At 37.5% G+C, this 27,987-nt stretch overlaps 4 protein-coding genes across 5 annotated transcripts; 1 reads left to right on the top strand and 3 right to left on the bottom strand.

The window, feature by feature from the left end:
- Positions 1-5: 5 nt before the first annotated feature.
- On the bottom strand, positions 6-6,763 carry mettl25 (methyltransferase like 25). The gene is made up of 12 exons (XM_079454938.1): positions 6,327-6,763; positions 6,068-6,235; positions 5,847-5,965; positions 5,211-5,771; positions 4,978-5,125; positions 4,444-4,538; positions 3,909-3,938; positions 3,286-3,359; positions 2,283-2,376; positions 2,045-2,119; positions 1,657-1,728; positions 6-207 (listed from the first exon to the last, which is right to left on the bottom strand). Exons 1-12 carry the CDS (start codon positions 6,526-6,528, stop codon positions 124-126), a joined length of 1,722 nt encoding a protein of 573 aa, XP_079311064.1. The 5' UTR covers positions 6,529-6,763; the 3' UTR covers positions 6-123.
- On the top strand, positions 6,340-9,693 carry ccdc59 (coiled-coil domain containing 59). Its single transcript, XM_079454939.1, has 4 exons — positions 6,340-7,000; positions 7,154-7,496; positions 7,691-7,799; positions 8,044-9,693. Exons 1-4 carry the CDS (start codon positions 6,856-6,858, stop codon positions 8,206-8,208), a joined length of 762 nt encoding a protein of 253 aa, XP_079311065.1. The 5' UTR covers positions 6,340-6,855; the 3' UTR covers positions 8,209-9,693.
- LOC306892952 (scavenger receptor cysteine-rich type 1 protein M130-like) lies at positions 9,197-27,959 on the bottom strand. The gene is made up of 27 exons (XM_079454376.1): positions 27,815-27,959; positions 27,381-27,692; positions 25,946-26,278; positions 25,425-25,736; positions 25,222-25,269; positions 24,782-25,099; positions 23,564-23,869; positions 23,301-23,384; positions 22,856-23,170; positions 22,587-22,780; positions 17,095-17,158; positions 16,663-16,974; positions 15,205-15,531; positions 14,684-14,995; positions 14,471-14,518; positions 14,036-14,353; positions 13,627-13,929; positions 13,426-13,503; positions 13,017-13,331; positions 12,666-12,941; positions 12,474-12,569; positions 11,802-11,861; positions 11,619-11,675; positions 11,411-11,488; positions 11,236-11,298; positions 10,373-10,435; positions 9,197-10,218 (listed from the first exon to the last, which is right to left on the bottom strand). The coding sequence occupies exons 1-27, from the start codon at positions 27,870-27,872 to the stop codon at positions 10,175-10,177; spliced, it is 5,094 nt and encodes a 1,697-aa protein (XP_079310502.1). The 5' UTR covers positions 27,873-27,959; the 3' UTR covers positions 9,197-10,174.
- Positions 19,949-22,658, bottom strand: LOC306893222 (uncharacterized protein). 2 transcript variants are annotated; one of them, XM_079454940.1, is made up of 9 exons: positions 22,574-22,658; positions 21,763-21,858; positions 21,216-21,278; positions 21,036-21,092; positions 20,875-20,949; positions 20,701-20,763; positions 20,510-20,566; positions 20,282-20,341; positions 19,949-20,138 (listed from the first exon to the last, which is right to left on the bottom strand). In XM_079454940.1, exons 1-9 carry the CDS (start codon positions 22,581-22,583, stop codon positions 20,089-20,091), a joined length of 531 nt encoding a protein of 176 aa, XP_079311066.1. In that variant the 5' UTR covers positions 22,584-22,658; the 3' UTR covers positions 19,949-20,088. The 2 variants fall into 2 exon arrangements, with proteins under 2 accessions (XP_079311066.1, XP_079311067.1); XM_079454941.1 differs by having other exon boundaries at positions 20,510-20,557.
- Positions 27,960-27,987: the final 28 nt, after the last annotated feature.

The following is a 27,987-nucleotide window of genomic DNA, read 5'->3' as shown; positions in this document are numbered from 1 at the left end:
AGAAGTGATCTTTTAAAATGTTTAAGAGTTTATTTCAACATTCTAATATTAACAACAACTAAAATGTATTATTTAATTGAATAAAAAGAACTCTGGATGGATGGAAGGCATAATAGCTTTGGTCTACTTTATACCAACAATCGCATAACATCTAGGGGACTGAAGTGGATCAAAGAGCTGAACCAGCTCAGAATGAGAAACATTCTCCTGTAAGAAAAGACAAATGTCACCATTTAGTTTTGGGTTCATGTCAAATAAATCTATGTATATGAGGTGTTTCATAATATAAAGTCAGAGATTACGTCAGGTTTTATGAACTGTATGGGATCAGATTTGCATATATGGCTGTACAGAATTGTGTTCATATAGGCCACATTATATGGTATGAGCTCATTATTAGTTCATAGTTCACCCAAAAATGAAAATTGTTTCATCATTTACTCACCCTTACATCATTTCAACACTGTGTGACCAAACAACACTGGCCCTCATTGACTTCAATTATATGGACACAAACCACTGAGACATTTTTTAAATATCTTTTGTGTCCTACAGAAGAAAAATTCATATGCGTATGTTGAACTACATGAGGGTGACATTTATTTGAAATGTCAATTCAGTGTTCAGATTCAGAATATCCATAAATAGTTAATAAAAAGAGTTTTGTTGGGTCCAATAATCAGGCTTAGTGTAGCACAGCTTGTTTCGATCCAAAATCCATATGGCAGCTTTTCATAATCGCTGACCTGAGCAAGTTAATATGCTTGCCAGCAGCCTCAGAATCATGTGTTATGAAACGGTTTATAAGGATTAAATTCTCCTTAGGTCAAACGGTAAAGTAGACTCTGAACCCCATGCGGGTACTGGAGTTTACAGAGCCATCAATGAAAAACCATATCATGTTGCCAAGCCCTTTAAAGTCTCATATATACAAATCATAGACCACTGTAGAAAACCTTTCTAGAGTCTTTTCTTGACTGATAGTTGAACTCTGTTAGTCCATGTGGAAATGACCCCTTGAGAAACTTGCCCTCAATGTTTCAGACTACAAACTAAACGTATTTTCTCGTGCCCTAAATCGTTTCACACATGCTTTAGCCTGACACTGCAGACAGTGTCCTCGCGAGGGGCTTTGAGGTTTCATTTTCAAAGGCCGGTGTTCTTGACGGAAACCGGGGTGTAACTCAAAACCTCCAAACTACTCTGAGCAGGAGATGAAATTCAGATCTTCACCAAGCGTATCTCAAAATGCACAATACAAGCAATAAATCACAGCTATCCACAGTACTGTTTACTTTTGAAAACCGCATGTTCCTTTCAGCGTTGTGAAGTTGCTATTTACGGCTTACGTGTAATGGTATTCATGCTGTGACGAAGTTGAAGTTGTTTATAGGGGAAATACGTGCTGTGTTCACAAAATATATGCTATATGCAAAGCTGAAAACAAAAAGATCCAATTAAATGAGGATTTAAGAGCCAAATAGGCACAAAGCCAGATATAGGCATAAAGCCAGATTCTGGGTGGTTAACATGACTTTATATACCTTTCTACTAGGCGTCATGTCAAACTTCAACATCGGCAGTTTATTTTTAATACGTCCTTTTAAACTTTACTATTGAACCGAATGTGTATCTGTCCTTACAAATATTTTTTACCTGCTCCTTCAAGTAGCAAAGCCGGTCCAGGAGAATGAGACCCTCGATACACGGAGCCAAAGTTACTTTTAACTGAGGAAGATGAAAAACAAAGTGAAACAGATTGACTTAGAGTTAAAGGAATAGTTCACCCAAAAATGACAAGAACATAAAAGAAGAGATTTTAAAGGACGGTGCTAAACTCTCATTGACTTTCATTGGATGGACACAAAACCACTGAGACATTTCTCAAAATATCTTCTTTTATGTTCCACAGAAGAGTCATATACAGGATTAAAACAACATGAAGGTGAATAAATGCTGACAGCATTTTTATCTTTGGTGAACTATCCCTTCAAAACTGAATAATGCAGTACATACTGTTCATCTTTCTTTGTGTGATACTCACCATGTTAAAAGCCACCATCTCATTCATCCTGTGGCTGTAGCGCTCATGATAGTTCTGAATGACATCGTCTAGTAGCTGGAGTAAAGAAAAACGGAACAAAACAGGAAAAATACAGTAAAGAGTGGAGACTAGGCGTCAAATACAATCTAGCCAGTTTAACTTCATTGTGGTACAACATAGCTGAATATGGGCAGATTGAGAAGATATCAAAGGTAACCAGAGATCAATGTGTAATTACTTTAGAATCATCCAGATCTAGTTTCTTGAGTGCTCGCCTGACGTAGTCCACAAACGAAGTTGCTTTAGAGTACACATTCCCGACCCGCTTCTCACTGAAAATGTGCAGAACACATTAAAAGTCACTTATCCCTTTAAAAGAGTTTTAATAGCTTAGATCTTAAATTAACATGTAGACAATATGTGGGAGAAATTTGCACCTGGTTACTATAATTTTATGTTAACTAAGTTCAGCTTTGACTCACATACCTTTATTAAAGCTAAAAACAGAGGAGTTTTGAGTCATAAGCATCAGTCACCACTGAATCAGGTCTGTAGTCAAGATCAAACATATTAATATTTAATAAACATCTCTCAGCCTATGCACAAGGAAGGAAGTCTTGGAGGTAATCTGCACCTCCTTCATCCTCACTCTAGTGTACCAAAACCTTCTGGAAACTTGACAAATCCTGATGTTTGGTAGAATAATGACATGAGTGAGGAGGCTCAATATGTGTCAAAATATGTGTGTTTCGTACAGAAAGTGGCTCATCAGGGTTTCTGGACATTTTCACAGCCAGGATAACAATCTGATTTGATTCCCACATTGAACTAGACGCCACCAGACCGACAGCATTTGGCATATTAGTTTCTTTAAACAACAAAGACTGGCTAAACATGATATTGAATAAATTGGCATGCAAAGTTACTAAATACTGTGATTTACATGCCATACAATAATGTTTTCCGTTTGTAAAAGCATTATTGAAAACCACAGTAATATGAATATTCCAATGATAATTTTTTATATACTGTACAGCCCTAAAAGAGGCAACAGTCAAAAAGGTCATTATACAAAAATATATGTGTGTCAAGTGCCAAGATTGACTAATCATACATAATAGAATGTAATCAAATACACTAGAGAGCAATGTCACACATTTACAATAAATAAAGAAATTGTGAGTTTACACATCACTGACACAAAATAAAAGTTTTAACAGTAAGGTGCACATGATGAATACCTTTTAAAGGAATCATAGTGATCCCGTAAAATCACATGAAGAACCGCCCTATAAAACAGCGACTCCATCGGCAGCTGTAACAGACAGAGCCAACCAATCATATCGCTGCATCAAAAATATTCATCGAAAAACAATGAATTTCAGAGCTTGGTATTAAAACCCACACAACATGTGCAGATCACTCCATAAAACTGATTTAACAGCATTTCACAAGTATGGTTTTACTTACCGATTACATAATGAAATGGTTGTGCTGTTTCTGCCAACTATGAGTGTATGTTAACAACAGATTGCGCAATATTTTCCATTACATTTTTGTTAGATAAATAACCAGGCGTCCAAAAACCAACACAGAGAGACTGTACCTGTGATCTTCAACTAATTTGTAAGAATTGGATGAAAATGACATGAATATGCACAGTCATGCTTTAAGGTCTAACATTCAAGCCTAACCGACTCATTACAATCAGCTGTGGAAACAGCTCTCATCACAATGCATTTTAAGCTCCATGTTTTATTGTGAATGTTCACTGGGATTTGAACCCGTGGTGTTGGTATTGCGAGCTTCGTGCTCTTCTAGATAAGGTTACATAGTTTCACATATGATATGAACAAGTACTCACCCCTCCTCCAGCAGAAACCCTCTCCAGAGCCTGATAGACACCAAAAAGTTTCATAATTCATTGAATTGAGCATTTTGTTAAGAAGAATAAAAATGTTATGATATTGTTTTAGGATTGGCTGAATATATGAATTGCAAAGCAAGTGATACACATTACATGCACTAGAAACCTTTTGCAAGCAATATGTACAGTATTTGTGTTAAACATACATCAAATTATAATAAAGGGTCAGCCTGACCCAGTTATTCTAAGACATCGATCTAATGTTCTTTGTCAACATGTACACACGATTGTACTTAAGCCTAGCTACCAAAGACGAGCTAAAAAAGATTTGCACTTGTCAAGGTTTCAATTGCTTGCACTTCAAAAGCAGATGCATGCTACAGATGTTTATCTATACCGTCACATAACACATTCTCTATTTATAGCATGTGTAATAGCACTTTTTGCATGGTAGCTCTGCATGGTGTGGTTAATGTGTGTGGAGACGTATGGGCGATGTGAGATGTTCTTGTGACGTGCAAGCCAGACTTACGAGACATGCAGACATCCTGGCATTTCGACCACAAAAACAAGCCTGCTCCTTCAGAAACTGACTCATGGGGAAACCACACACACCATTCGCACACTCTGACCAACAAACAAAGATAAACATATCAATAAGAAGTACATTATATTGTACATTTTGAATATTTTGTAAGTTTATAAGTCAAGTGTGTCAAAACATGTTTGTCTAAATTCTGAAAGAAAATGGCCATAGAGTAAAATATTTCCCTTGAATGTGTATTTGTTCTGTATTTGATGTGCATATAATGTTGTGCATCTAAAAGAGAGGGATAGTGAGAGATAGAGACACCTAGACAGAAACCATATGCTCTTTTGGGACAAGAACTAAGTCCTCAGTGAGCCCCCCTGACTAGAATGTGTGACTAAGCTTTGCCAGCAAAAAACATTAAGCAGAGATGAGCAATGCAGAAACACACATCGCATCTTGTTCCAAAACCTGTGAATTCATTTTGACAGAGACCACAAAATAAACATGTGCACATGTGACAGGAAATGCAGTTACCTTGTCGATCCGGATCAAACTCTTCAGAGAGCAGGTGGTAGCAACAGCCCACACTGCAAACCCCTCGCAGCTCCTGCTTGGCCCTGAACATCCTCAGGGTGCTGGGAGCCAAATCTCCACATGTATGCAGGCCAACCAGAACGGCATCCTGGGTTTTTCCAGAGGAAAAAATATAACAAAAAGGTACAGTTCAAGAAAAAAAGAATAATGTAAAAGCAAAGATGTCCTCTCACCTCCAGCTCTGTGATAAGTGTCTTTAGTTCAGTTTCTGCAGTGACATAAGAGGTCAGAGGTGAAAAGAGTCTGTCTTCGCTGCCATTCCTCAGTCCTTCACGAGTCTTCCTCTCCAGATTCTCCTTCTTTCTCCTTTCTTTCTCCTCCTCGCTCAGCTGGCTGGGATGAACACGAGGCGAGCTGTCCTCTACGACATCCAGGGACAGCATATTAAAGAAACCGTCTCCTGCAAAACAATCGTTCGGGTCTGCTGAACATTCTATGGCTTTTTTAGAAGATACATCATTCGTGACTCGGTCTTGCGAAACACAGGACTCATCCGGAGTGATTCTACTGTGTTTTTCAGTCCTGTTATCTTCATCATTTGAAGGTTGAGCTTCTTGGTTTCTTGTGGCTGTGCTGCGTGTCTTATAGGCTTTGGAAAATTTCTTCAGCTTTCGGTTTCTCTCCTGAGCTCCGTGCGTGTTGATGCTGGAGGAGTCGATTCCAAACACCTGCAGGTTAAACTGCACGGACAGAAAGGAGCACAGGTAGCCCTTCCCCGAACCAACATCTATCACCTGAAAGAGAAAAAAAGTAAATATGAGAGATGTTTTGTGTTTGAATGGCAATTCTCTTTTTGTTCATTTTCTCACCTGTTTCACTTTGCAAAATTTGGCCAAACCATTCACGACCTCTGACATTGCCCGTACCTCATGGGCCTTCTTACAATTCATAAACTCATCAGGTACAACACATCTGTCCAACATCTCTCCTATGGCGAAAACAGCTTTTGTATCACACATGACTTTGAATACGACAATACAGTTCAATACATCATGTGACATTATAAGATCTCCTAATCTTGATATGTTACCTGCTACAATATCTCCAGTCATCAGTTTCAGATCATGCATCAGTTCCTCGAGCTCCATGCAGACCCCCAGACCCGAGAGGCTGTGTGCTTTGGCTGCCCTCAGGATGGCTGAAACATCTACCAACTTCTTTGTTGTATTGCAGAAACCAAATGTAGTGTTTTTCATTTCTAAGTGCAAAAACAATAACAAAACAATGATGTTATGTAAACAATAAATAACAAAGAAAACTATATTCGGCTTCAAAATTCGACATCTTACCCTCTGCCGCCCCCGCGCGGTCACTGGAAGCAATAGCAGACAGAACTTCATCCGGACTCGCTGATATGAACGTGCTCCAAACATCATGCGTGTAAAAGTCCACCGTGTGCGCATTCGCGATGCTTAAAGACGTGGAAAGAAAGCGGACGGCTTCGTCTATTTTCTTCTTTAACGCGTCGATGGGAAGACTGTTAAACGCCATTGCTTACAAATACAGAAAGGGCGAGATTTCCATGTGAGCTGTAGATGTTGACATGTTCAGGGTATTTAAGACATAAATAATCAAGTCTTGAATCAGGATACGATTCATTTGACCGGCCAAAGCGGTGGCCATGTTGGGTGTGCCACTAACGTTTTGTTGAATGGGGAATCGACGGTTTTTACCCTCAACACAAATGGCGAATAGCTCTTACCACGTTTTGGTATCGATTATTAATGCCTTAAGTCCTTGGGACGTCATCACTGCGCGACATTAGGATACGCGTGAACAGGCGCTTGTCTACATACAAGTTGGGCGAAATCGTGTAACATGGCACCTATCAAACAAAATGCGAAAAGTATTAAAGGAAAACATTTTAAAAGTAAATTTGCACACGGTGGTCCATCACACAACGCCAAGGGGAAAAGAAAATGGGTCCAGGATAAAAAATTATTTGACGGAAGCCTAAAAGAGGGTGAGCAGCTGACAGTTTGATTTTCGCGTAAAGTTAAAACCTCATTGTGTGTAAACCTATGTTGCTGTAATATACGTTGTATCAATGTAATGTTCCAGAATAATCGAACTTATTCTGTGTACATCTGTTCTGATTTGTCTCGTGGTTCCTCAGGTCAGGGATTTGCGTTTAAAAGAAAGGAGAAAATAAAGCACGAATACAACAAACTACTTCGCAAGGAGAGATGGAAAACGCAACAGTCAAAAGTTCAGTTACGTGAGGAATATCCAGAGCACCTTAAACATCTTTATCTAGCAGAAAAGCAACGATTGGAAGAAGAAGAACAAGCGAAAAAGATTAAGAGATGGAAAGGAAGAGCCGTGGATAGTGAAGCAGAAGAAGAGCAGACCATTACAATAGCATCTTCCTCTGGGGGAAATGATTCAAACACAACACCTGACATATCTGCTGGTCAAACTCGTTCATCTGAAGCAGGAAGCACAACACAGTCTGAAAGGTGCGGATAAAGTTCACAATATTATGACTATTTCTATGAGCTATTTGGTATGTAGCTTCAGTGACCATTGTAGATTTCACAATTATTAACATGTTGTATATTTTTAAGCCATGTGCAACATAACACATCTTTGTTTAAATTGTGCTGTATGTAGCGGTCTGTAGTTTTGTACTGACAATGCAATCTATCATCAGCTCTCACAAAGCCCCATTCATGCAGAGAAAACTAAAGAATGTGTCATCATACCAGAAGACAAAGCAAGAATATGAAAGGATAAAGCAGGAGCGAGAGCAAAAAAGAGAGGTGAGGTGGAGAAGAAAAGGAACATTTAATGATTTCCAGTGAAAGCCTTTCATCATAAAACAATCAGACAAATCATTTGAAATAACAGAACAATGCAGTACAATTTTATGTGTAGCTTATAGTTTCCCAGTCTTTAATATATCGTTTGTGTATATTGTCATTGAGTAAGACCCCTTACGTCAAACATACACATCCATTGCTTATTATATTCTGTGGCAAATGACTGATGCATGTTTTTTTGCAGGAATTCCTAAAGAATAAAGCTCAGAGGGAAGAAGCACTGAACAAATACAAGGAAAAGAAAATTGCCACATATGAGTTGTTGAAAAGAAGAACCAAGAAGGGTCAGCCTAACCTCAACATTCAGATGGAGCTGTTACTGCAGAAGATTCAAGCTCAGCAGAAATAGTTCAAACCGAGAGGCTTGTTTGTTTTAAATTAGGTTTGAAATGTGTGAGCCCTCCTGAGAGCAGCCAAAGCACACAGCCTCTCGGGTATGGAGGTCCAATAAAAACTGTGCCCTTTGGACGGGTGTACAATCTTTGCCATCCTCATTAGTATTTGTTGTAAATAAAATAAAAAATAAGAGAAATATTTGGTTTGATCATTAGACCAAAGTGCACTGAAAGTAAATGTAACTATATATATCAACCTGCAGATAGAGCTGTTACTCCAGAAGATTCATGCTCACCTCAAATAATTGAAACAGAATAAGAATCATGTTTGTTTTTATTCATAAAAGTAAAAATATCCTGAATAAAATGTGTTTGCATTGCATCATCATACATACATACATACATATATTTTTGTAAAAAAAAACTACCTATATTAATCAATATTTGCTTTATTAGTTTAAAGAGCATTGAATATGTAAAAATTATAAGCTAAAATAAGGTATAAATATTTTGCATGTAATTTTAGGTTATAAGGGGATTTAAGTCATAAAGGGGTCATATGGTGTGAACACGTGTCTTTGTTATAAAGTGTGTTTTAAGTTGCCCATGCATGTTTTAGACATGCAAAATTCAAGTGACGGAAAAGAGGATGCATTCTTTTTTAAAGCGAATGCTCACCCAGACCTGCCTAAAACGCCTCGTGTAACCGCATCTACGTCAGTTCGTGGTGTGAATTGACTAAGACTGCCCAAATGTATATGCAAGTAAGGTGGGTGTACCTGTCAGTAGAATTGCTTTGGAACGGTGAACTTTGTCAAAAATCTGTGTGTTTCAGAGAGGCCGGGCAAAGAGGAGATAATCGTGCACGGTATTTGGAAAATACAGCGCTTTTGAACCTTAAATCATGTATAGGCTACACCAGTGTTCCTCAAAGTGTGGGGCGGGCCCCACTGGTGGGGAATAGAGACATGACAAGTGGACAAATGGGTGGACATTTTGTCATCTCTATTAATTACTTTATTATTGACCATACACTCAAAACAAAACAATGACATTTAAATGTAAGCCTTACATTTATCTGCACCAGCAGAGAAAACCAAGACAGATTGTGGACCTAAAGTTTATTTCCCTTTTGTTTTTGGCTATCGGGGACAGGTGGGGCTCGGACCCCTTCCCTACCTCCAAAGAGGGGAATGGGAGAAAAAGTTTGAGAAACACTGCCCTACACATTGCATTACATCTAAAACAAACTATAATATTCATTTTAGACATCTCATATGACCCCTTTAAGGCTAGTCCCAAACTATAGCCTAATGAATGTTTGAGCTGTCTTAACTGAAAATAATTAATCCTAAAACATCTTAAATTATGCTGGTAAGTAGCCTACCTTTTATATCCCAACTTGTATTTCACAAGATTGTACACCCGGTTTAACAGGACGAATAATAAACTAACATCAGCTGTAAATCGAAATAAAAAGATCAATGCATATTAAAGCCAGTGTTTCTTGTTAGTGTCATTTCTCTGTGCAGTTCATTGTACGTTTTTGGGTTGTTGATGTGTGTATTAAAAACTAAATTAATATATATGTGTTAAAAGAAATAATGAGACTGGTTAAATGACATTTATAAGCACCATGCACAATGTGAGACTGATTTACACATGAACGCGCCCCAAACTTCACACGCGTCAACCCCACTGTGCGTTTGAATATAACAGTTTTTTAAAGCGGAATAAACTAAAACCTCATATGTTTGATGTCTGTGCTTAATTTTATTTTGTAATTTAGGAAGATCTTCAAGAACACACAATTTTACCACAATGTATAATGCCCAAAAATGCTTCAACCCCATTCTCACGTCGTTTTGTGCAGCCTTTAAAAATACTTTGACAAATTTTTTGGCACTGTATGGCACTGTAGCTTGAGCAGCAATTATATAAGTTGTAATATTATTTTAGGCAGTGGGTGGGCGTATCGAGTCATACAGCTGCTCCCACTTTGTTTGGCTCCTCCCCCATGTCATCTGCCGTGTACAACAAAAGCAAATCCGCATTGTTCTGTTAATTACATAAGGGTTTTGAACGAAGCCCAAATAAATACCACACTAAACATTTAAAATAAATTATATATAGATAAAATAAATCAAAACTCCCAAGACAAAAGGGTAAACAACCTACCTAACAGGATTCTCACATCTTCACTGACATTCTTCACATCATCATACTCCTCTTGAACTCCTACTGATGAAATCACATGAGTTTTCTCATTATTGTTATAACCCAAAGCTCGCAGTCCGCACTTCAACTGGACAGTACAGGAAGATTATTGACTTTTTAATCAGTTAATAGGCTTGTACTAATAGTTTATAGTTCAAATGTTTATTTGCAAAGGCCAGCACATCGAAACAGACCAGCAACCTAAATCATGACGGACCATGGTAATGCATTTCGATCACTTGAAGAACGTTAATTTCACAATTACTGCAAAATTTCGACAACCATTCGGAAACGTCCTGTTCCATTCTTAAAGGCTTGTCTTCATCAGTGTCAGACTCCGGTTCGTACAAATATGGCTTAACACCACTAACAATTCCTGAAATCTTTTTGGTGATGATTTGTTTTGGCTGGTTCGCATCGGCATGAGTTCCTGAAACTCAGCCCTCTCTCCAGAGGAGACGAAAAGCTCATTAACATTTAAAGAGATACAAGCAAAATCGGTGCATTTTTACACACGCTCAAAAACAGGCAACTTCAACATGCTATGATAAATGATATGCTGGGTTTTTTGAGCTAAAACTTCACATACACACTCTGGGGACATCACATACTTATTTAACATCTAGTAAAACCATTTGAGCAACCTCTCCTTTAAGTATGATGTACAAATACATTTTCATTGTTTTGTGTTATGTTACCCTCCTTTGGGAAATGTCTTTCTTTCTTAGTTAGTAAATCCTGTTTAGTGTTCCATTGAGATGATATTACCCTTCTAAAATGTATACACTAGCTGGCAGAGCATAGTTTAAATGAACACAACTTACCACTTTGAGAACTAGAGTTCTGTCCCGTGGTGATGACATCATCATACTTCTCAAGTGTGTCTTCTACAAATGTAACATAAGACACACGTCATCACACCCATAGAGCTATAAAGTATATTTTCCCTTCATGTAAAGATCTTATCTTTCATCCTAATACAGAATAACAGAACCGCACCTGTCTCACTGTATGTTTTCAGTCCATCATCAGTAATGACATCATAGTATTCTGCTGTGACTTTATTCACCATCTCTTCTACATCAACACGGAACATGTTTTAAAACAAATCATGAAATGTTCTCATGTAGGTCATGAGGTGAGGTCATGGCGTTTTTAAAATTTAATAAACAATGAACAACTGTGATAAGTCAATAAAGTCACAGACCTCTCAGGTCACTGCCATTGGTGACATCATCGTAATATTCAGTCTTGTGTTCTTGTACTATAAAAATAAGAGCAGGAGAAGTTGAGTATTGTGTATTTGCATGTTTGATATGTTTGTAAAGTTTTGGCAAATGATTTGCCTTAATTAGAGTCAAAACCTAAAAATTCACTTTAGTCTTCTAACCTGAGAGAAGCCTATCAGCATCTTCATACCCAGAATGCTGTTCCTCAGAGATGAGACTCCCTGTTAAAGTGAAGCAGAACACTCAGAACATGATGGTTATTACAAACAATTTGAACCTGAATTTCTTTTAAATCACAGAGCACGTGTCATGATTTGTTTTTCGAGATTTCATTTCTCAGTTACCGTTTTACCCCATCGTGGGTCTTTTGTTTTGTTTAAATAAAGTTTTTGTACCTGGGTTAACAAAGAGAATAACAGATCAACCGACCAGTAATGAATGAACTATCAAGTTCTAAATATAACAAACAAATACCAAGATAAATGCCCCCCCCCCCCCCCACACACACAGACACCCCTGTAAACATGCACCTGCAGCTCTGTGGTTTTGTGAGAGGAATTCTGTGGTTTGAAGCAGGAGGTTCAACAGGACGAATAATAAACTGACATCAGCTGTCTGATAGACTCCAAACAACACATTAATCTCAATACCAACTCAGACAACTCATAAACACTGAATTACACACTTCACATATGTGACACAAAGGGTAAACACTGCCTTTAATATGTGTACAGCTATTTCATTAAATAAAGCAGTATATGATCTGAATTAAAACAGTTAAAATGGTTTTATGTTTAATGATCTGAAAACAAACATATTTCATGAAATCTCACCTCTCTCAGCAAAGTGATTTAGTCTGTTTGTGTGTCTGTGATCAATCTCTTCATAAACTGCTTCAGTCTGAGTCCAGTGTTTCCTCTTGAAGAGATCTGTGAGTGTAGACACACAAACCTGCTGTCAGTTCACAACACATGATTCATGACACACTGATCAAGACTCTAGTAAGGTTGATGTCAGAACTTCACCTGTATATGAAGTGTGAATCTCCGTTCCTTTCCTCATCAATCGATTTTGCTGAATCAGTATCAGTAGTGCCACCGAGAGCAGTAAAAGCAAAACTAAGAGCAGTAAGAACAAAACTCCCAGAACAATCATGACCACTGGAGGAATGAAGGGAGACTCTGTTGGAGCAGGTTGTGCTCGAGTCACCAATGTTGAGGACACTGGACTCCTGTTAGTCTGAGAAACTGAAGGAGAAACTGATATTGTTGTGGCGACAGAAGTTGTGGGTGCAGACAAATCTGTAAATGGAAGAAAATACATTAAATAATCTGCTGGAATTATAATCCATTCATCACTCTGTGTTTTTCTCTCACCTGCACAGATGAGTCCAACACGTTCTTTGTGTGAACAGTCAGTGTGTTTTTTCAGGACGTGAGGACAGTCCCACAGGTGAATCTCAGTCCCTCTGCACTCGACTCTGTTCAGCCACACAACACCTTCATCGGCACCAAACGCTTCATTTCCATCAGCACTCAATGCTGCTCCACAACCCAGCTGCCTGCAGACCACCTGAGCATCTCTGATGTCCCACAGATCATCACAGACTGAACCCCACTCAGAGTTATGATACACCTCCAGCCTCCCAGAGCACCAGCCCTTCCCTCCACTCAGTCTGAGAGGAACATTCTCTACATCACACACATATCAAACGTGATACACAAATCGATAGAACAGATATTTATCATAATTTTGTACTAACATTTATTTCTCATACAAACATACTTGAACATTGTCTCTGGTGAGGAGATGGTGAGGTAGAACATTTCAGACGACTTCGAGGATCTTCATCAATCTCATTCTCTGAGATTATATTATGACAAAAATTAATTCACCTCTGAATAGAATTTAATGGAACTACATTTATGACTCTCACAGTTCTATATCATTTTGTAAACTCACAAAGCAATTTTAGTTTATTCTTACCAGAACATGTGATATAAGCCACTTCATCTTGGGTACAGTAATTCTTTCCCCAGGGTGAAGATGGACACTTCAACAGATTTGAGTCATGTCGTCGACATTGAACATTATCTAACCAATTATGAGCTGATGATACTCTTGCTGTAGAGTAGGAGACTACACCAGATCTTCCACAGTTGAGCTCTTGACAGTACAGACTCGCTGTGTATTTGTCCATATTGTTCCAGCAAACGTTACCCCAGGATCCATTGTAGAAAATCTCCATATTCCCTTTACAGCCTTCAGTTAACCTGATCTCTTTAAACTCTAGATTGAAAAAGTAAATGTTGAATTAAACACAGTCTGGTAATGTGAGACACAAGCACAAAAAATACTTAATAATAGTATCAAATCACTGCAGGTTAGTGTTTACCTGAGCACACGACTCCTACATCCTCCTTGTGTTTACAGTCATGATCTCCCCAGACCCGTGAAGAGCAGTTCCACAGAGACGTCTCATTCCCCTCACAGTTCACATCATCCAGCCATATGGGTCCAGAACCAGGACCAAACCAGGCTGGTACTGGCTGATCACTGAGAGCCACTCCACACTGTAGCTGTCTGCACACCACATGAGCATCTTTAATATCCCAGGAGTCATCACACACTGTCCCCCATGAGCCTTTGTGAAAAACCTCCAGCCTCCCTGCACAATCTCCACCAGAACCCACCAACCTGATCGACCTCTCACCTGAATTCAGACACAGTAAAAGAAACAGTAATTACAAATAATAATAATTTACAACAAAGTTTACAATTTAGAACATTTTAATTTTCACCATGCAGGTGACTGCAACCTCACACTCACTCTCTCCAGACAACAGCACTGTTCCATTATGAAGAGACAGAGATGAATCTGTAAAGAAGATCTGACATTTAGTAAAATATGTTTTGATTCAATAAAACAGTCTACACATCTGAGGTGGTATAACAACTATCAATATAAATAATTCACTCAGTAAACAGTGCTTTCTGAATCTTACATTCTCATCATGTTACTGAGAGAGTGAAGTTCACTCACTAGAACAAATGACTCCAACATCTTGTTTATGAGAGTATTCAGCTCGACTCCATGAAGAGATTGAACATTCTGAGAGTTGTGTTTCATCCCCCTTACAATCAAACACATCCGCCCAGATTCTACCAGATCCCTCTCCAAACCAGTCCGCTCCCACAACAGACACAGCAATCCCACAATTCAGCTGTCTACAGACAACACTGGCAGCTCTCATATTCATGCATCCATCACACACTGTTCCCCACTCAGTGAAATACTGACGCTCAACTCGACCAGAACAGAAATCAGAGCCGACTAGTCTGAGGTCAGAAAAACCTGGACAAAGAGTTCAGAGGTTACCAAATCAGAATATAAAAAATAACGCAAGTGAACAGAGATTAAATAGAGATATACAGTAGATGTGTGAGATGTCTTAGAATTGTATAACCTGGTTAAAGAACCGAAACCTTAAAGAAATAAAGAATATACTGTATATCATCTGAGAAGGTATTGCTTAAAAAAACAGGTAAAGCTGTGAAATGTACCAGAACATGTCAGTCCCACATCATTGTCATGGGAGCAGGTTGCATTAGTTGAAGTTGATGATGAACATGATCGAATGTGCGTTTCGTTTCCTCTACATTGAATGTCTTGTGTCCACACGGGTCCTTCTCCTTCACCAAAAGCATCTGCTCCCAGCAGCTTTACAGGAACTCCACAGTTCAGCTCTCTACACACAACCTCTGCATCCTGATCATCAAACGCTGCATCACACACTGACATCCATGTGTTTCCATGAAGCAACTCAACTCTTCCAGAACACAGATGAGGTCCATCATCAAGTCTTGAAAACCGTCCATAGTTTATGATTTCTGATTATACAAAATGAACAATACAGAAAATTATATTGGATTTCTCAAGAAACTATCATACAGTGAAAGCCAGTCCATTTCATGTATCACTAGGACTCTCCATTAATAAGTCATTCTCGTGTCTTCGGGACCTTTTAAAGTAATGGTAGATAACTTAATAATATTTCATAATCATATTATAGGAAAAAATATATATGTGTAAATATTTTTTCTTTATGAAATATTCATTTTGAAAACAACTTAAATCTATACTTTCTATAACCCACAGGCTTCCCAAGAGTCCCATTTGGCCCGTTGCACTTTAAAATGTGTCCGCCTTTTGGGATGTCAAAATATGAAAATACTATGAAAACTGACCTGACCCATCTTCAGAAATTACACAAAACAAAAGTTAAGATGTCAAATAAACTGCATGAAAAGTACATTTTACATAGTTTCTCTGTATTTCAAAACAACAGGAACTTTTTATAAAAATTTACTGAAAGCGGAAAACACGTAATATAAGTCTCTATAAATAAAATATATTTCAGATCAAATTGTGGATTGCAATTTAACAAAACCATACATATAAAGTGTCCTTTATTAAAAATAGTAGCAACATCTTCTTAAATTTGACATAAACTGCTTTTCCTATGTTGATTCATACACTGTTAAAGAAGTTTTAATAATGTTATTTTTAGTTTTATTTACGGTTTTTCTATGTTTTCATATCAATATGTTTTCTGTCATTTTACAGCAACTCAGCTGCATGTTTAGGTTTTGATTTTTTGCTTTTTAATATTAATTTTATACATCAACTGTATGAAAATTATTTCAATATAGGTGTCATATTTGAATTTACAGCGAAACAAGGCCGTCAAGCAGCTAACCAGTCCATTTAATTTCTGACGTGATTCCAATAGTATTTCATTTTAGAGGTTAGTGGTTAAACATTTAATGATTAACTTTAACATTTTATGTGTTGGCTATTTGTATCAAAAACAGTGTTTAAATTGCAAATCGTTAAAACATATATAATATACGATATATATACTATATAATAATAATTGGCCCTTTATTTCTCATGTGGATGAAATGTGGCCCTCTCAGCATCCAAGCTTACAATACTGATGACCAGCGTTCAAAGCTCACCTGAACATATAACTCCAGCATCTTCATCATGATCACAGTCACTATCACCCCATTCATTTGAACTGCAGTTTTTTAGCGTGGGCTCTGATCCACTGCAATTCACTTCATCCATCCAGATTGGTCCTGATCCTTCTCCAAAGTGAGCCCAATATGGCACCTGTACAGCCTCTCCACAGCCCAGCTCTCTACACACCACTGCAGCATCTGCCATATCCCAGTCATCTTCACACACTGTTCCCCACTGACCATCATGAAGAACCTCCACTCTACCAGCACAAAGACTGTCGCCATTCACCAACCTCACATTCACATCTGATACATATTAAATACATTGAAAGACATGTGAAAGATAATGATATTAGAAATAAGCATACAATACGTTATTTCAATTTAAAGTTTTTTTTTCACATTTCATTGCAATTGTTTACTTACCCACAGTAATGGGCATTGCTACAGAGGACAGTAAAATGAGTGTGAGACAGATCTCCATAATCCTCTACTGTACACACAGTCTGATTGACAATAATGAGAAGTCAGTATGAAGTTCTCCGCTGTTCCCTCATAGACTGAACACACTGGATCATTACAACCCATCTACAGAGAGAGAGAGAGAGAGAGAGAGAGAGAGAGAGAGAGAGAGAGAGAGAGAGAGAGACCAATCCCACTCTCTGTTACCTTATTAGAAATAACAAAGGAAATCATCAAACAACTTGAGTGACAAATCAGAAGAGATATTTGTGATTTTCTCCATATATATCAGCAGAACGTCAGCGCTGATGAACGAGACTCCTCGCTCCATGTTCAGAGGAGACAAACACCTGCAAGATTGAAGAAAAATGTACACCAAATAAATAAAGTCAGAAAACACTCCAGTTGACTGTCCTGTCCTGTGCAGGTGAACCGGTCCTGTCCTATGATCACCCCAAACATTTTATTAAACAACACACGCACATGCACTTCATAGATATTTTTTTTAACATATTTATATACATAGAAATATTATTTGGAGAACATCAGCTTCTATATAATTTATATAAATCTAAACCAAACAACAAATTGGAACTCACATTTAAAAGTAGTATAAAACAAAGTATAAATCCATATCTGTATGCTAGATTTAACATGTTAAAACAGCATTTGTACATTTAACACGTGCCTCCATCAACATATCTTTAGAATACATCAATATTAATATATTTGGATAAGCGTTTATTATGCCATTAAATATTATAATATGTCCTTTATCCACTAGATGGCAGTTACAGAACCGTTATATCAATACGTGTTGTCAAGTGACTAAGCATCTTTATGGTGGTTCATGTTTTGTGTTGCCACTGAAAAAGTGGCATTTTATGTATTTATTTTCTTTCACTTGATCTTACTGAGTTTTTCAAGACTCTAATCGTTCACAATTAAAGTAAAGAAATTGCTAAATTATGTTATAGAATATTTTTTATTACATTTTATTACTGTTGCAACTGTACCTGCTGAGTGTTGCAACTGCTCCCTGTTATTTGACTGTTCAAGTATAAATAGTTTTTACATTATCAGTGTAGGTGAGTAGCTGACAGATGTGGGTTTAAAACACATTTTGGCTTTTTACTAAAAACAGTCTCTGAGAAACTGAAGGAATAACAAAAAGTGTCCCCGGACTCAGTTTAACCACCAGACGAATTGTAACCACTGACACATCTTACCCCACTCTACATCTTTTTCATTATTATTGTAAAACTCTTTATAAGAGATACATGTGTCTCCAGTCATGAGTCTCAGATTGTGCAACAGCTCCATCTAGACACTTAAAAGTAATTAAACTAGTTACATAATATTTGTAATCGGCATAAATCACAGTTTGCGAGACTTTTTTACCCTCTACTGCCATCATGCGCTTATTACTGGAACAACAGCACACAACACTGATCTCGCACATGAAGGCGCTCCAACCTTCACTCGCGTCAAAGTCCACTGTGTGCGCGACATGAGAAGTTTCTTAACTATATAAAACTGTTCATTGAAACAACTGTTCATTGTGAGTAAACATCTGTGATTGTTGGCAGATATTGTATCAAATGTAACGTTAAGGAGTCAATCGATGTCTAGTTTTAGATTATTAATGTCTGAAGTCATTCGTACGTCATCATTGTGCTCGGGTAAGTGCTTTGTTGTTGTCGTCGTCGTCGTCAATGGTCAAGTTTGCGTCTTTTAAAACCTTTAAAAAGGCAAAAACTTAAGGCTGGATTAGAAGAAAACACGTTTAAGAATATTGTGCACATGGTGGTTCATCATATAGGATTGGTTTCTAATGACAGTTAAGAGATGCGATTGTTTGTTTTTGTGTTAAGTGCGATTTGTTTGTTTTGTGCTAAGTGCGATTGTTTGTTTTTTTGTGTTAAGTGCGATTGTTTGTTTTTGTGTTGTGTGATTGGTTTTTTTTTCGTGTAAAGTGTTTAAACTCCGTATAATTAAGAGTAGTGAATACTCACAAAACGTGTTTCTAAAAATATCTGTGACGTACCATGTTCAATAGAAGCGCAGTTTTAATGTGTTCTTAGATGCAGATGATGTTTTGTTGCCTTTAAACTTCTTTACCTTCTGTATTTTAGAGAACATAATCTTATTTACATGTACTCGTGCAACCAATCTGATCATAGATCTCAAGCACTACTCAAAATCTCACCCAATATTAACATTAATTTGTATTAATAAAGCCACATTCCTGGTTTCAGCTCCCACAAGACCCTGCTCTTCCAAAGCAAACAGAAGAGTCATTGTATCAGAAGATAATGAGAGCATAGAGGAGAAGCTGACAGGATTAAGAGAGGAGAGAAGAAAACTGATGTCTTTTGCGCATAAGATTTATATTGATATTTATAGTGATATTTATTAAAAGAAAAGCCATTATGTCAAGCACATACACTTTACTCTGGTGTAAAGGAGCTGATGTATGTTTTATTGTGCTTGTCTTTGTAGGAATTCTCGAAAGACAAAACTCAGGCAGGAGACTCGACAATACAAGGAACATAAATGTCTACATGTGACTGTTTTCTAGTTTTTCTCCACGCTCATGTTAACAGGTTAGAGCATTCACAGAGCCCATTGAAGCAGCACATGCTCGTGAAGCAAGAGCAGTTTAGAAGCATTAGTTTATAAGATGAAAACTAAAGCAATTATTCTGTCAAATATTAAACTATTTGACATTTCATTCATGCTCTTGTCCAAAATAGCATTTATAATAAAATAAAAGGTAAAATACTAAAGACACCTTTCCTACATTTGCTAAGCAGGTGATTTTCAATACAAAATGGTTTGGAGGATCATAAAAACATAAGGCACTGTAGTTTTCGTATTAAAATTAAACTCTTCATAGCTCCAGAAGCTGCCTGTAATGTGATTTTATGGCATGAGACAGTGGTTGTGGTCATCGAGTTATACAGCCTGTCCCACATTGTGTGACTCCTCCCCCACATCGTCATAGTCTGTTGTGTACAAAAGCACATTCACATTGTTTTGTGTTAAATGCCTAAAGATCTAAAGCCAATTTAAAGAAGTGTTTTAAAATAGACAATATAAAGATGTAACTCTATATACATATATTACTGAAATTAAAACCTACCTATACCTAACAGGTTTGTCACATCTTCTCTGTCATTCTTCACATCATCATACTCCTCGTGAACTCCTGATGAAATCACATGACATGGACAATATATTTATAGAACTAAATTGTGTTTTGTAATGTATGTATATGTATTTTTTTATGTGTCGTTGACACATCTTCTTTTTTTAGTCTAATTGAGTACACTTTATAAACTCACCTGGGTGTCTATTCTGTGTCTGTGTAACTTACCTATTAGATCTTGAAGGTTCTGTCCGTTAATGATGTCATCATAATTCTCTGGTGTGTCTGCATACATGATAGATCAACAAAAATCATCAGAATGACAAACTGCCAATTAAACTGCATTTTATAAGTATTATTGAGAATCACTGCAAATTATCTTTGATAAAATAAACAGCCTACGAATAGAGTAAAAACACCTTTTTCAAGACCAGAGTTCTGTCCTGTGGGGATTACATCATCATACTTCTCAAGTGTGTTTTCTACAAACGGGACATTAGACACACGTCATCATACTCACAAAGCAATAAAGTACATTTTCTTTTATGCACAGATCTCATATTTCATCTTAATACAAAATAACAGAACAACACCTGTCTCACTGTCAGCTTTTAATCCATCAGTGATGACATCATCATAGTATTCTGCTGGGACTTTTTTCACCATCTCTTCAACATCAACACAGAACATAGTTAAACATGGTAATAAATTCATGACAATAAAAAAAATTAGATAAGTCAAATAAGTCACAGACCTGTCGGGTCACTGCCATTGATGACATCATCATAATATTCAATATTATATTCTTTATCTAAAAAGATAAAAACATGACACTTAAACAGTTTAGTATTGTAGTGTTGTTATATGATACATATACTGTATGTGCTAAATTTGTCAATCAAATGAGCTGTTTGTCAATCCACAGTCTTCTAACCCGAGAGGAAGTCATCTTCAACATCTTCATACCCAGAATACTGTTCTTCAGAGATGAGACTCCCTGTTAAAGTGAAGCATGACACTCAGAAACATGTTGATCATTACAAACAACCTGAACCTATATTTACTTTAAATTACAGAAAGTTTGTTTAATATGAAACGACTCAAATATCGGCAGGAATACTTACAAGCATATAAACCCCCTCCACAAAATAATCACAGGATGAGACACACACACACACACATCTGTAAACATGCACCTGCAGCTCTGTGGTTTTGTGAGAGGAATTGTGTGGTTTGAAACAGGAGGTTTAACAGGATGAATAATAAACTAACATCAGCTGTCTGATAGACTCTAAACTACCAATTCAACTAAACTCACAAACAACCCATAAGCTTCACTGAATTACACATTTCACAAACACGACACTCAAAAGAGACACAAGCTTTAATAATTATACATCACATTTGTTTTATTAAGACACAATATCAATTAAAATATCTTCATATATAACCTTCAACACATTATAAAAATAAAGACTCACCTCTCTGACTAAAGTGTTTGAATCTGTTTGTGTGTCTGTGCTCAATCTCTTCATAAACTGCTTCAGTCTGAGTCCAGTGTTTCCTCTTAGAGAGATCTGTGAGTGTAGACACACAAACCTGCTGTCAGTTCACAACACGTGATTTATGATACACTGATCAAGACTCTAGTAAGATTTATGTTGGTGTCTGAGGTCGTTCAATATGTCAGATCCGGGGTGTTTTCCACAAATCAGGGTTAACTTACCATCAGCTAAACCCTGAACTTAGCTCTATCATACCTTGCGCCACAACTACGACAAGCCATCATCAATGGAACTCCGATATTATGATTCTCCATGGCAACAGCACATATATTTTGATATATCTAATTCACTGTAGTGAAAAACGGTATAGTTTTAATAAAAATGCACAGGGAAATGACAAAATTACACTCAGGTCCTAAATTGCTCTCCTGAAGTCAAAGTACATCCCTATGAATTAATTCATGTACTGAAAATCTATCTATAAATCTATATGAACGTCTATAAAAGCAAATATGACATATTAGTCACTGAGATGGTCTCTGTGTGATCAAAATGTGTGCCATGGATGACTATTTTAATGAATGAAGGAATGAGGTACACCACTTGAGCTTTAAAAGGGGAGGACTACCTAGAGTGATTACTTACATACCCTGAACATTTTCTCAGTTTTTGGAACCGAAAGTTGAGGTTATCAGCTAACTAAACCTTAAACTTACCCGGGTATGTCACATAACCAGCTTTCTGGAACACCCCCCTGTCGTTGTATGTGATGTGTGGATGTGTGTACCTCTCCTCATCACTCTGTTGTGTTGAATCAGTATCAGCAGCGGCACTAAGAGCAGTAAGAGCAAAACTCCCAGAACAATCACGACCACTGGAGGAAAGAAGAGAGACTCTGACGGAGGAGTTTGAGGAGGAGTCACTGGTCTCTTGTTAGTCTGAGTTGTTGTTGTGGTTCTGGTTGTTGTAGCAGGAGTTGTGGACACAGACAAATCTGTCCATGAAAAAAACACACACATAAAAAACTGCTGAAATTATCATAAACTCATCATCAGTGTTTTTCTCTCACCTGCACAGATGAGTCCAACACGTTCTTTGTGTGAACAGTCAGTGTGTTTTTTGAGGACGTGAGGACAGTCCCACAGGTGAATCTCAGTCCCTCTGCACTTGACTTTGTTCAGCCACACAACACCTTCACCGGCACTAAACGCTTCATTCCCATCAGCACTCAATGCTGCTCCACAACCCAGCTGCCTGCAGACCACCTGAGCATCTCTGATGTCCCACAGATCATCACAGACTGAACCCCACTCAGAGTTATGATACACCTCCAGCCTCCCAGAACACCAGCCCTTCCCTCCACTCAGTCTGAGAGGAACATTCTCTACATCACACACATCAAACAGCATTTACAATTAATTAAATGTTGAATACAAATAGACAAAACAGATCATTATCAACTATAATGAATAAAAAACATGGGTTTATATATAAAGGCTTTTATATAAAAATACTTGAACATTGTCTCTGGTAAGGAGATGCTGAGTTAGAACATGTCAGTCGACTCCGAAGAACATCAGGAATTGCATCCTTTGAGACTGTAACATGATAAATGTGATTAAATACTGAACAGAACATTATATAATTGCATTCATCAAGTCTCTCAGTGCTATATCAGTTTAGTTTTGTATGTTTATAAAAATATTAAACCTTTTAATGCTTTATATACAAACATATTTAGAAACATGACTAGACAGATATTTGAATGTTTTCTTACAAGAGCAGGTAATACTGGCCACTTCCTCGTCATCTTCATTACAGTTATTCTGTCCCCAGGGTGAAGATGGACACTGCCATAAGGTAGAATCATGTGATCGACATTTAAAATAATCCAACCAGTTATGAGTCTTCCATCCACCTAAAGAAATAGATTGATTGGCAGATCTTCCACAGTTGAGCTCTTGACAGATCAGACTCGCTGTTTCTTTGTCCATTTGGTTCTTGCACACATTACCCCAGGATCCATTGTAGAAAACCTCCACATTTCCTTTACAGCCTTCAGTTAACCTGATCTCTTTAAACTCTAGATTGAAAATAGTGAGATGATTCAACCACCGTCTGGTAATGCATGAAACTTTTAACAAATGAACATTCATTTACTTCAAACTAGATGTGTCTGATCAAATGTATGGGTTATAGAAATACTCTGAAAACAAATGTAATGTATAAAAAATGTAAATCCTACGACTATTTACACATTAATTAAAGCGGCCCTGCAACAGTGCTTCATGCATTCTGACTTCTCTACAGTGTTGAACTGTACAAACTTGTCAAAAAACTAAAAAGTTGGACGTATTACGTAGTATTTCTGTGCTGGATACACTCCCCCGGTGCTCGTACAGGTTTATGAAAGTTTTTTTAGAACATGAAAAATCGTTACGTATCAACTTTTCTTAGTCCATTATTGGACAAATTCTCCCGGAAAAGCATGCAACACCCCCACGCATGAACCAAGTAGAGGGGATATGGAGCATGCACACAAGTCACTATAACCTGTTTGCAGGAGAGAGAGAGAGAGAGAGAGAGAGAGAGAGAGAGAGAGAGAGAACTACTTGGCGAAGTTCAGCTGTTTGTCTGTTCACTGCATTTGGGTGATATAAAAACAGTGGATATAACGCTGGATTTGGAGATTGTTTGATAGATGGAGCGGCGTTCCCACGATGGCAGACATGAACTACACGCGGTATGTGAAGCTGTCTGTTTTGTTGGCAATGTGTGTGCACATGCTTTAGTTCCGCCTTGCCCCCCCCCACAAGCTTGGCATGTTTTCGGAAATAATCGTGCAGCTGTATCTGTCTTTTATAAATGTGAACAAACTAAAGACTTTACTGATAATTGAAAGGTCTGACATTATTCTGTAAGTACTCAAGATTAACATGAGATATGCAGAAACTGTCTGAGTTATGGCCGCTTTAACACAAATGCTACTGTTTACCTGAGCACACGACTCCTACATCCTCCTTGTGTTTACAGTCATGATCTCCCCAGACCCGTGAAGAGCAGTTCCACAGAGACGTCTCATTCCCCTCACAGTTTACATCATCCAGCCATATGGGTCCAGAACCAGGACCAAACCAGGCTGGTACTGGCTGATCACTGAGAGCCACTCCACACTGCAGCTGTCTGCACACCACATGAGCATCTTTAATATCCCAGGAGTCATCACACACTGTCCCCCATGAGCCTTTGTGAAAAACCTCCAGCCTCCCTGCACAATCTCCACCAGAGCCCACCAACCTGACTGACGTTTGACCTGAATTCAGACACAGTAAAAGAAACAGTAATTACAAATAATAATAATTTACAACAAAGTTTACAATTTACAACATTTTAATTTTCACCGTGCAGGTGACTGCCACCTCCCTTCACACTCACTCTCTCCAGACAACAGCACTGTTCCATTATGAAGAGACAGAGATGAATCTGTAGAGAAGATCTGACATTTAGTAAAATATGTGTTGATTCATTAAGACTGCAAGTCTACACATCAACTATCAATATAAATCATTCACTCAGTAAACAGTGCTTTGTGAATCTTACATTCTCATCATGTTACTAAGAGAGTGAAGTTCACTCACTAGAACAAATGACTCCAACATCTTGTTTATGAGAGTATTCAGCTCGACTCCATGAAGAGATCGAACATTCTGAGAGTTGTGTTTCATTCCCCTGACAATCAAACACATCCGCCCAGATTTCACCAGATCCCTCTCCAAACCAGTCCGATCCCACAACAGACACAGCAATCCCACAATTCAGCTGTCTACAGACAACACTGGCAGCTCTCATATTCATGCATCCGTCACACACTGTTCCCCACTCAGTCAAATACTGACGCTCAACTCGACCAGAACAGAAATCATAGCCAACTAGTCTGAGGTCAGAAAAACCTGGGCAAAGAGTTCAGAGGTTACCAAATCAGAATATAAAAAATAACGCAAGTGAACAGAGATTAAATAGAGATATACAGTAGATGTGGGAGATGTCTAAGAATTGTATAACCTTGTTAAAGAACCGAAACCTTAAAGAAATAAAGAATATACTGTATATCATCTGAGAAGGTATTGCTTAAAAAAACAGGTTAAGCTGTGAAATGTACCAGAACATGTCAGTCCCACATCATTGTCATGGGAGCAGGTTGCATTAGTTGAAGGTGATGATGAACATGAACATGATCGAATGTGCGATTCATTTCCTCTACATTGAACGTCTTGTGTCCACATGGGTCCCTCTCCTTCACCAAAAGCATCTGCTCCCAGCAGCTTTACAGGAACCCCACAGTTCAGCTCTCTACACACAACCTCTGCATCCTGATCATCAAACGCTGCATCACACACTGACATCCAGGTGTTTCCATGAAGCAACTTAACTCTTCCAGAACACAGATGAGGTCCATCATCAAGTCTTGAAAACCGTCCATAGTTTATGATTTCTGATTATACAAAGTGAACAATACAGAAAATTATATTGGATTTCTCAAGAAACTATCATACAGTGAAAGCCAGTCCATTTCATGTATCACTAGGACTCTCCATTAATAAGTCATTCTCGTGTCTTCGGGACCTTTTAAAGTAATGGTAGATAACTTAATAATATTTCATAATCATATTATAGGAAAAAATATATATGTGTAAATATTTTTTCTTTATGAAATATTCATTTTGAAAACAACTTAAATCTATACTTTCTATAACCCACAAGCTTCCAATGAGTCCCATTTGGTCCGTTGCACTTTAAAATGTTTCCGCCTTTTGGGATGTCAAAATATGAAAATACTATGAAAACTGACCTAACCCATCTTCAGAAATTACACAAAACAAGAGTTAAGATGTCAAATAAACTGCATGAAAAGTACATTTGACATATTTTCTCTGTATTTCAAAGCAACAGGAACTTTTTATAAAAATTTACTGAAAGCGGAAAAGACGTAATATAAGTCTCTATAAATAAAATATATTTCAAATCAAATTGTGGATTGCAATTGAACAAAAGCATACATATAAAGTGTCCTTTATTGAAAATAGTAGCAACATCTTCTTAAATTTCACATAAACTGCTTTTCCTATGTTTCATACACTGTTAAAGAAGTTTTAATACTGTTATTTGTAGTTTTATTTGCGTTTTTTCTATGTTTTCATATCAATATGTTTTCTGTCATTTTACAGCAACTCAGCTGCATGTTTAAGTTTTTATTTTTTGCTTTTTAATATTAATTTTATACATCAACTGTATGAAAATTATTTCAATACAGGTGTCATATTTGAATTTACAGCGAAACAAGGCCGTCAAGCAGCTAACCAGTCCATTTAATTTCTGACGTGATTCCAATAGTATTTCGTTTTAGAGGTTAGTGGTTAAACATTTAATGATTAACTTTAACATTATATGTGTTGGCTATTTGTATCAAAAACAGTGTTTAAATTGCAAAAATCGTTAAAACATATAATAAATGGCCCTTTATTTCTCATGTGTATGAAATGTGGCCCTCTCAGCATCTAAGCTTACAATACTGATGACCAGCATTCAAAGCTCACCTGAACACATAACTCCAGCATCTTCATCATGATCACAGTCACTATCACCCCATTCATTTGAACTGCAGTTCTTTAGCGTGGGCTCTGATCCACCGCAATTTACTTCATCCATCCAGATTGGTCCTGATCCTTCTCCAAAGTGAGCCCAATATGGCACCTGTACAGCCTCTCCACAACCCACCTCTTTACACACCACTGCAGCATCTGTCATATCCCAGTTATCATCACACACTGTTCCCCACTGACCATCATGAAGAACCTCCACTCTACCAGCACAACGCCTGTCGCCATTCACCAACCTCACATTCACATCTGATACATATTAAATACATTGAAAGACATGTGAAAGATAATAATATTAGAAATAAGCATAAAATACTTTATTTCAATTTAAAGGTTTTTTTTTTCACTTTTAATTGCAATTGTTTACTTACCAGCAGTAATTGGTATTGCTACAGTGGACAGTAAAATGAGTGTGAGACAGATCTCCATAATCCTCTACTGTACACACAGTCTGATTGACAATAATGAGAAGTCAGTGTGAAGTTCTCCGCTGTTCCCTCATAGACTGAACACACTGGATCATTACAACCCATCTACAGAGATA

This window comes from Barbatula barbatula (assembly GCF_947034865.1).
Source record: "Barbatula barbatula genome assembly, chromosome: 4".
NCBI lineage: Eukaryota > Metazoa > Chordata > Actinopteri > Cypriniformes > Nemacheilidae > Barbatula > Barbatula barbatula.
The sequence above is the reverse complement of the archived record's forward strand: the minus strand, read 5'-3'. Positions and strand labels throughout refer to the sequence as shown.

Coding starts and splice junctions, on each gene's coding strand:
- LOC306893222 (XM_079454940.1), bottom strand. Junction 20,950..21,035: donor CAATGGCAGTGACCCGACAG/GTCTGTGACTTA, acceptor TTGATGTTGAAG/AGATGGTGAAAAAAGTCCCA. Junction 20,342..20,509: donor GAACCTTCAAGATCTAATAG/GTAAGTTACACA, acceptor TGATTTCATCAG/GAGTTCACGAGGAGTATGAT.
- ccdc59 (XM_079454939.1), top strand. CDS start 6,856: ATGGCACCTATCAAACAAAATGCGAAAAGTATTAAAGGAAAACATTTT. Junction 7,497..7,690: donor AGCACAACACAGTCTGAAAG/GTGCGGATAAAG, acceptor ATCTATCATCAG/CTCTCACAAAGCCCCATTCA. Junction 7,800..8,043: donor AGCGAGAGCAAAAAAGAGAG/GTGAGGTGGAGA, acceptor GTTTTTTTGCAG/GAATTCCTAAAGAATAAAGC.
- mettl25 (XM_079454938.1), bottom strand. CDS start 6,528: ATGGCGTTTAACAGTCTTCCCATCGACGCGTTAAAGAAGAAAATAGAC. Junction 5,772..5,846: donor AATTTTGCAAAGTGAAACAG/GTGAGAAAATGA, acceptor TTTCTCTTTCAG/GTGATAGATGTTGGTTCGGG. Junction 208..1,656: donor TTTGCTACTTGAAGGAGCAG/GTAAAAAATATT, acceptor CTTTTCTTACAG/GAGAATGTTTCTCATTCTGA.
- LOC306892952 (XM_079454376.1), bottom strand. CDS start 27,872: ATGGAGATCTGTCTCACACTCATTTTACTGTCCACTGTAGCAATACCA. Junction 22,781..22,855: donor TGTTGGACTCATCTGTGCAG/GTGAGAGAAAAA, acceptor TTTCATGGACAG/ATTTGTCTGTGTCCACAACT. Junction 14,996..15,204: donor TGTGGGACTGACATGTTCTG/GTACATTTCACA, acceptor CTCTTTGTCCAG/GTTTTTCTGACCTCAGACTA.